The sequence below is a fragment of the Indicator indicator genome, assembly GCF_027791375.1.
Source record: "Indicator indicator isolate 239-I01 chromosome W unlocalized genomic scaffold, UM_Iind_1.1 iindW_random_scaffold_82, whole genome shotgun sequence".
In the NCBI taxonomy this organism is placed as follows: domain Eukaryota; kingdom Metazoa; phylum Chordata; class Aves; order Piciformes; family Indicatoridae; genus Indicator; species Indicator indicator.
In genome coordinates this window covers 69,320-78,057 of record NW_026539069.1, presented here as the reverse complement: position 1 = coordinate 78,057, position 8,738 = coordinate 69,320, and the positions used below count along the sequence as shown (strand labels likewise).

The 8,738-nt window shown below is 47.0% G+C and overlaps 1 protein-coding gene across 1 annotated transcript; it reads left to right on the top strand.

Moving 5' to 3' along the window:
* The first annotated feature begins 7,425 nt into the window (after window positions 1-7,425).
* On the top strand, window positions 7,426-8,314 carry LOC128979907 (BSD domain-containing protein 1-like). The gene is made up of 2 exons (XM_054398304.1): window positions 7,426-7,490; window positions 7,573-8,314. Exons 1-2 carry the CDS (start codon window positions 7,426-7,428, stop codon window positions 8,312-8,314), a joined length of 807 nt encoding a protein of 268 aa, XP_054254279.1.
* Window positions 8,315-8,738: the final 424 nt, after the last annotated feature.

Sequence of the window (8,738 nt, the reverse complement as noted above, 5' to 3'; positions counted from 1 at the left end):
AGGTTGTTTGGATGTGGTGCTTGGGGATATGGTTTAGGGGTGAACCTTGTAGAGTAGGGTTATCTGTTGGACTTGGTGATCCTGAGGGTCTTTTCCAACCTGAGTATTTCTGTGATTCTGTGATTCTGTGAAGAATGCTCAGGGGCAAGTGAAGGTCTCTGGGCCTACAGACAGACCAACAGGCATGGCAGATGCACCAGAGAACCAGCCTGTGCCAGTATCAGATGCCCCTGTACAGAAAAAGAAATGTTCAAGTGTTGGGGGGCCTTTGGATGTGGAGTAAGGGACTCTGTGTGCTTTGGGATATCTTTGCCACTATGCTTTGTAGTTTTCTGCAAAACACCAATTGCTTTTCCATTTAAACTTTCCATCACTTTCCAATCCATTTGTGTGAGTGTCATTCTTTTGTCCCTCTCAGGGCAATAGAGGATCTGTCCCGCCTTAAACCAGGACATTGAGGATTAATCAAGGTCATCATGGGAACAGGAGGAAGAGTCAGGGATGGTCACTCGCTCCTTATCTCTGGCCTTGGAAGATGGCCAAGGACAAACAGTGGACAAAATGAGTAGCCAGCCTCAGCAAGGTGAGGGAAGTCTGTCTTCCTCTGTCCAGGCCTGTGTTGCAGCTGTGAAGGACCTGTTCCAGTAGGTCCATCAAGTCAAAAAGAACAAGTTTCTATTCCTCACCTATATGGTCCTGTGTTTCAGCCATGAGGAGCAGGTGCTTCCCTATCTGAAGGAAAGAAACTGGGTGATACACACCATGGTGTACCCTGTGGCTTTACTTACGTGACAATGGGGAGGACATGAGGAAGTGGGATGGAAAACCCACTCCAGTCCTAGCTGCAACAAGTACATGAATTACAAGGAAATTGTACCCAGAAGAACACTGCCCCAGTTTCCACTGGAAAATTGCCCAAACAGAGAAGACAAGCTGATACTACTTTTGATCCTGCTGAAGGGACTTCCAAAGCATCTTCATAAGATGCAAGTAATTCCAGTCACAATTAGGGGGGGCTTGCCTCCAAACAGATGGAGGAGAGGCACAAGTGGGTTTATTTGAATATATGTATCATATGGCCTGGCATGTTGAACCCACAAGAGCTTTAATAGATGCAGGTGTATACCACAACTGAGAGACGGGACAAAGCTTGATGCAAGCAAGGTGTCAATTTATTGTATAAAGCTTTTCCTTTATATAGGTTAACATAATCACAGAAGGCAGCTTCTAATTGGTCATTAGTATGTCCAGGCGACAGTTGTAAACTCATGATTGGCTACTGTTATAAATACGCTAGCCAAAAAAATGTCTTTTAAAATTTTATTGGGAATAAAAGCAAGCAAACAGTGCGCGCTGGGCTGGGGGGGGGACAATTCACAACAGCAACTACAATAGCTTCTACAGTCTTATATAGCTACCTTATCTACATAAACAAGCTTATGCTAAATAGAAGGCAGGGGTATGATGATGAGTTCTCGGAATGGGCTGCTCATGCGCATTCTGCTTAGCAGGGGTCTTTTGGGGGGGGTCAAAGGATGAAGTAAGAAATCTTCCTCACAGTGTCTGCTGAATAAACTCCCCCTAAAGCATGCGCCGTTCCTCAGGTTTCTTATCTGAAAGCCACACATTCCAAGGCAGAGCTAGTACATCTTTTATCTCTGGTCTGACGCCTCAGGAGCTGGATTTGTCTGGTTAAAAAGTCTTTGTTCTAGCTTTTCAAAAACAGCTTCTTGCGATCTTTCAAAACAAGCTCCTTGAACTTTACTCCTAACTCACCCTTTAACACAAATCATTTATTATATTCATAACAGCTACAGAGAAAAAGTATCACACGAACGCATATATTTTCCCAAGGCTTCGACAAACGTCAGACAAGAGATAAAAGATTCTATAACCCTGCATTCCACTGTCCTAACTTTTGCCTAGTTCCCGTTATCGGGTAACTGCATAACCCCCGCAGGTCACAGTGACCATTGGGAGTCACCTATCTGTGTTTTTCTTTCTATACAGCTGCATTCCGTTCCCAAGGTTTACAGCCCATCAGAGATAAAAGATCTCCTTCTATCAGGAAAGCAGTGTCTAGGGTTCTGGTCCCTAAATCAATTCCATCATTTCCCCCTTCCTGTTGAACAATAAGAATTCTCCTAAGAGACCGGTTGATTAAGTCTTGTAAGCATTGCAATATACAAGGTAACAAAAGCAATAGAAAAAGCAAAACAGCAAAAGCATAAATGATTGTCTTAACAAGACTACGAAGTCAGCCAGAAAGTCCCCAACTACCAAATATTTTATCTAACCAATCCCAACTATCATCTTCACTAAGTTTAGCAACCCCTTCTTTAAGGGTCTGAATACTACGATGGATAGACACAGAGTGGTCAGAAAGATTCATACAACACATACCATCAAAATCCTCACAACCATGTCCTTGTGCTAAAAGCAAAAAATCTATCGCTGCTCAATTCTGTAGCGTAGCATGACGAACACTATCACCATCTAATAAAAGATCTGAAAATGCACTACTAGTTGCATTATTCTGTTTAGCAAGCCAACAACCCAATCTATCTAATGCTGATAAAGCCTTCACGACAGCAATCCATGGTGCCAAAACAGAAGCTGTAAAACGCTGGCTAAAAGACCAAAAATAGACTTTATCATCACATTCAGGGGCTTCATTCTGTGATGTAAGTGTCGTTAGTGTGATAATCGATGTTGAAAAATAGAAGATGTATTAGGGCTTAATACAGAAAGCCGTCCAAGGCTACATGGGCCTCCTTTTATATGGGAGGGAATCGCAGCCCAGGCTCTATCTCCACAAATAAAAAACATGCCTCCTGGCAGTTGTAAAGGAATGTTGCTCGATTTAGAAATATTAGGTGTCATGTAGTTACAACACAAGCTAGCATTCCGGAACACAGGATGGTTAGGAGAAACATCCCATGCCCTATAGTGATTTTTACCTGTATAATTAAAATACAATCAAAAATCCGTTTTTACAGATCCTAAAAGTTCAAGCTCTTACCATTCTAAATTAGCACATGGGAGATGGGGGGGGGTCCAAAAATCCCACTTATCTGTTAATTTTCTACTAGTCTGTCTAATTACAGAAGAGAGAGTTAATGGGAGTGGCCAATTACCTAAAGGCAATCCCACAAGGCAAGTAGAAAAGGGATTATCAGGAGAAGCAGTGGCCAGGCATAAAGTATCCTGGCCTGTTAAATTAGCAAACGTAATCCACAGATTAGTTTTTGGCAAAGGAGGGGGAAAGAGGGTTCCCCACAATTCTACAAATCCCATCCCTAACACAATAAAAGCTATTAAACAAAGCATCGTTATCTCTTAAGTTTCTAAGAATTCAGTTGTGCCTTTAGTTGTTTTCAGGCAGTAATGGCGTGGGTCTTCCACTGTCGTTATCAGCTATTCTTCCGTTGAATCGCTGTCTGATGCGTTAGAGACTCTTGAAAAGGGCGGACGTTCCGGATCCACCAAGGGCCTCTTTCTGTTGAAACACAAGCATAACCTCTGCCCCATGTTACTAGAGGATATGGGCCTAAGATCTTATTTGTCTCAGGATCACGAATCAAAACTGGTGCTTTCTCTCGCACTTCCAAAGATGGATTAGTACTAAAATGTCTAATAATAGGAGGGTAATCATCTAATAGAGAGCAATTCAAAAAATTAAAAACAAATAAGGCTTTCTGCAACCTTTCCTCCAGTGTTGTACTCCCCATTCCCCCCTTCTGCTGCAACAGAAGTCGCTTCAGTGTTTGGTGGGAATGTTCTATCAGTGACGGACCTGTAGGAGAGTGGGGAATACCTGTAACATGGGTAATACCCCATGAGGTAAAAAAGGCTTTAGTGGCTGCAGAAACGTAGGCGGGGCCATTGTCTGTTTTTATTTGAGAGGGAATACCCAGTGTTGCAAAGGAGAGTGGGGAATACCTGTAACACGGGGAATACCCCAGGAGGTGAAAAAGGCTTTAGTGGCAGCAGAAGCGTAGGTAGGTGTAGAGAAATGGCTAGAAGATAAAAGGCCATGAGCTGCACAATCCAGCCTTTTAGCTAAGCTAACTAACTATAAACAGACTGACATGTCCTTGAGAGGCTGATAAGAGAAAGCTTGGCAAGCAATAAACAGGACATGAAGCCAGGTGCTGAAGCTGCGAGGCAGGAAAACATTGCTGATATTATATTCCAATCAGCATACAGCAACGGGCACCTGGACAATGTATGTTAGCCAGTAGCGAGCTAATGCTACTCGCGTGGACAGTACATAATACTATAAAAGCCTGTGTCTTTTAGCAATAAATGAGCAAGATCCTGAACTCATATTGAGTCCGTGTCTTGACTCTGGTCAATCTCCTACATTTGGCGCCCGAACAGGGACAAGATCACAACGTCTCTATTAAGGATCTAGTTGCATTCCAATGAGAAAACAGGCTATGCCGAGAAGCAGTGGCAGAAGCTGGCAGAGAGGTGGATTGCTGTGCAACGATTCCTGACCAGGGACAGGAGTGGCGCTGCAAGGCAAAAGCGGCAGTAGCTGGGTGCGAGGTCGCGACTCACCTCCTGTAAGGGACCCTGGAACCCCACGTCAGAAAAAGGTGCAGACGGGGGACAGGAGATTGGAGCGGGTGGCATCCTAGAGGGAGAGCTGGAATCTAACTGTGCGCACCAGTTTTCGGACCCGCAACGGTAAGACCGCTTTATCGAGTATGAGTCAGGATGCGGCACTCACGTTATTGCTTGCTAAGCAAGGTGCTGGCGTGAGCATGAAGAGGCTCAAAGAGCTCTGTCAATGGGTAAAAGAAAAAGGACATTTGAAGGACCCTGAACTCATGTTTAGTATCACAGAGAGGCGGGAGGCAGGGCCGGCTGAAGTGCGAACGGGACTAGGGGCGGGAGGCACTCACCCCATCGCAGCCCCGCAGACAAGATGGACGGACACACAGGCGCAGGTTGATGTAAAAGTGGTGACGCCACAGCCCAGCCCACCCGGCCTGGCCCCAGCACGGCCTCGCCGCCAGCCTCCGGTGGCCGGAGTACAGCCGAGGGCAGGGCAGCACCGCCCCACCGCCACTGCCACGGGCAAGGGACCCGGGGGCCGCCTGAGCCGAGAGAACCGCACTGCGCCCCGCCCCAGAGGCACGCAGCCCCGCCGGAGAAGCCCTCCAGCCTGCATCATAGGAATCTGCCTCAGCCCAGACCTGTACTTCGACACTTATTAAGGTGAGCCACCGGGAACATAATGGGACAGAATCTAACAAAGGAAAAGGACTTAGTCATTGGAATTTGGAAAACGCTCCTAAAGCATAGAAGTGTAAAAGTTAGTGATTATGATCTAAGGAGTCTGCTTTTATGGGGTAAGCAGCAAGGGTTTGAGTCCTCTTGCAGCACTGCCTTTAGTGTTGCTGCATGGCAGAAGCTGGTTAGCCATTTATGGGATGCCTTAACGAAAGGAGATAAAGAACTTGTAGATATGGCTACTACCTGGTGAATACTTAATGAAACGCTAAAAGACACCAAGCAAGAGCAAGATAAAAAGGAGGAGGAACTTAAAATGGAGCTAAAAGAAAAGGGAATTGAGCTGGGTGTGGGGGAGATAACTAAAGCAGTGGAGGACATGCCAGCACTCTCCGCATCCCCTGCCACTAGCTGCCCAGCCGCTCTGTCGGTGCCAGAGAAAAAGGGCGCTGGAGAGCAATAATATCCGTCTCCTAATGAGCAGCTTAAGATCCCTATGAAGTGGAAAACTCCCCAAGACTTTGTTCAGTTGTCATTGGTCTTCCAATCGTCACACGATCTGTTGAAGGAGCACTTGACAAACGAGAATCGTAATAAGCCTAAGGATCCCCAACAGCATCAGCAATTTTCTCCCCTACCATCTGATAGTGAGGAAGAAGGTGAGCAGGAGATCTCGCCCCGGGCTGTGAGGTTGCAAAAAACTGTGGGGGGAGGAGAATGTCATCCTACCAGTGCATCTACTTCATGGGCTTTATCTCCCTGTAACCCCTCCATCACCATTCAGATTTTGGCAGCTGGTTCGTCAGAAAGCTGCTTCAGGGGGTGATTTGGATTTAATGGAAAAGCTGGAAGTACCACATACAATCACCACTCCAGTGCAGATGCATTCCCTTATGAGTGTTTCTGATAACTCTAGTGAGCCCATGGCTTTCCCTGTGGAAAAAGCAGATCCAGGGACTGGTCAGCAGGATAACCATCAAGTTTGGGGCTTGAATATTGTGCAGGACTTGCATGCAAGAAAGTAAACTGTTTTGAACTCTCTTAGAGATATTGTTAAAGAGCAGGGGAAAAGCATGGCTTGGGAGCAGAAACCTGTCCTAGAAGCCTTTCAGAAAATCTTTAAGCAACATGAAACGTCTATCGGTACCTCTGCTCTTCAGCAGATGTTCTTTTCAGCAACTGAGCACCATTTCTCTAACACTAGAAGGATAGTTTATGATCCAGGAATCCGGGATAAGATCAGAGCCAAGTTTTGGGACTGTGCTAAGAAGGAAGGTGTGATGGTTTGAAACTGTCTCTTTAATTTTTCTTTGCAAAGTTCAAGCAGGGAAAGTGAAAGAGTGTAAATAAGTCACTATTGGGTGTAAGAAAGCAAAATAATGATTGTTCTAAACACTTCCATTGGATAGATAGAAATCTTTAAGAACTATTACTCAAAACAAAGTGGGCAGTCTGCATTCTGCAGTCGGGGCAGCTTGCTGGGGTGTCTGGTTGCTGTTTCTTCTTCTCTTCTGGGTGAAGATAACACACTGACCTTGGTGAGCTAAGTTAACAACTTTCTGCTTTAGCTAACACTGATTTCTGCCAGGGGGGTCTGGGGGAAGGCCCCTGGGAGAGAGGCCCTTTGGGAAAGGTCCCCTTTGGGGGGAAACAAAGGGATCTTTGTAGTGCTTTTCTGTTGATTCTGTATATTTGTAAATGTTGTGAATTTTGTATATTTGTACATATTCATTGCATTTCATCATAGATTGTAGATTCTGCTTGTAAATACAGCTTTCATTTGCTTCCAGACTGAGCTAGCCTGGTTATTGTCAGTGGGGGGGAATTTCAGCTCACACTGACAAAGAAGGTAAGATCAGAGAGATTAAAGCAGTGCCGGACACTGAGGTTGCCTTGGAAAAGCAAGTGGGAAACCTTGACTGCCAAAGAGTTTTCTGTGCCTTGGGAAATCCTGCTGTGAATGATGTGCTAACAGCTTGCACGCATCGACATCCAGAGATTTTGGCAGTGGAGGCTTTTGTAGCTTCTCCCCCAGCCTTTGAATTTTCAAACTGCAGGGACATCAGTGTGGAGCAGAGTGAGGAAATGGCCCCTGGGTGGGCCATTAGGAGCCTCAGAGCGGTGATGCCAGCCCGCCCTTAGGCCTGAACCCGGGAATATCGCGGGAGTGGCAGCAGCGCAATGGCAGAGGAAGGGCCACTCGCTATCGTCACCTGTACGGCCCCGGTCAACATCGCCGTAATCAAGTACTGGGGCAAGCGGGACAATGACCTAATCCTGCCCGTCAACTCCTCCCTGAGTGTGACACTGCACCAGAACCAGCTGAAGGCACCACCATGGCTGCCACATGCTGCCACTTCACCAAGAGGAGCCAGGCTGGGAAGAGGATGAAGAGGAGTTCTTGGGGATGTCACCCCTGCCTTCTGCAAACAACAAATTTCCAGAAGCATCAGAGAACGAATCTGCCCCTGCAGGCCTGGAGGGAAGCTACCCCACTGCTCCCAAGAGACCCTCAGAGGAGAGCTGGTCTGTCCTCCCTCCGGAGCCAGCCCCAGCAGAGGGGAGCCCCTCTGAGAGCAGTGTGAGCGTCTCCCTTGTGACTCAGATTGCAAACACTACCTCTGTGCCTGCTGCACAGCTACAGACTGGAGCACAACCATCTGGGACCAGAGACCTCTCCCAGAGGCTACTGGAGGCCACCTCAGAAGAGCAGAGTTCCCTGCCAAAGCCCTCAGAACTTGCTCATGCTTCTGCACCTGCATGGCAGTCAGCAGCATCCTCAGAGCCAGTGGCTGCTACAGAGCTGAAAGAGGTGGAGAGCAGAGCCCAGGGCAGGACAGAGACTCTGAAAGAGGAAGGACCAATGGATCTCCGAGTCTTTGAGCTGAACTCGGATAGTGGGAAGTCCACCCCCTCCAACAATGGCAAGAAAGGTTCCAGCACTGACATCAGTGAGGACTGGGAGAAGGACTTTGATTTGGACATTACTGAGGAGGAGGTACAGCTGGCGCTCTCGAAGGTGGAATTGTCTGAGGAGCTGGAAGATGAAGAACAGGAAGATTTGGAATAGAGAAACTGCTTCCAGTGTGTGTCACAGGCTCATTTCCACCATCAAATGTGAGGTACCACAGCCCAGCTGTTCCTTTGTGTGTGACTGTGCTGGGGACTGCAGTCCAGGCTGGAGGAGTTTTCATTCCTGCTAAATCCTGTGGGCAACTTGAGTGACTCCTTCAGACCTGTGGCCTCTCTTTTTTTGGGGGCAGTTCCCTTCTAACATCACAAGATGCTCCTCAAGATGTTGCTGATACAGTGACAGAGCCTTTACTGCTGTCTCTGGCCTTCTGGGTTGTGGTTTTACACATGCTGCATTTGTCCTTCTGCCCCTCCCAGGGCTGCTTTGTTGGAGCTGGGGATTTCCTGGGTTTGGATAGCATTCACTTAAGTGCACTTGGAAAAGTTGGGGGTTAGGGTTGTTTGGGTTTGGTTGGTTGGTT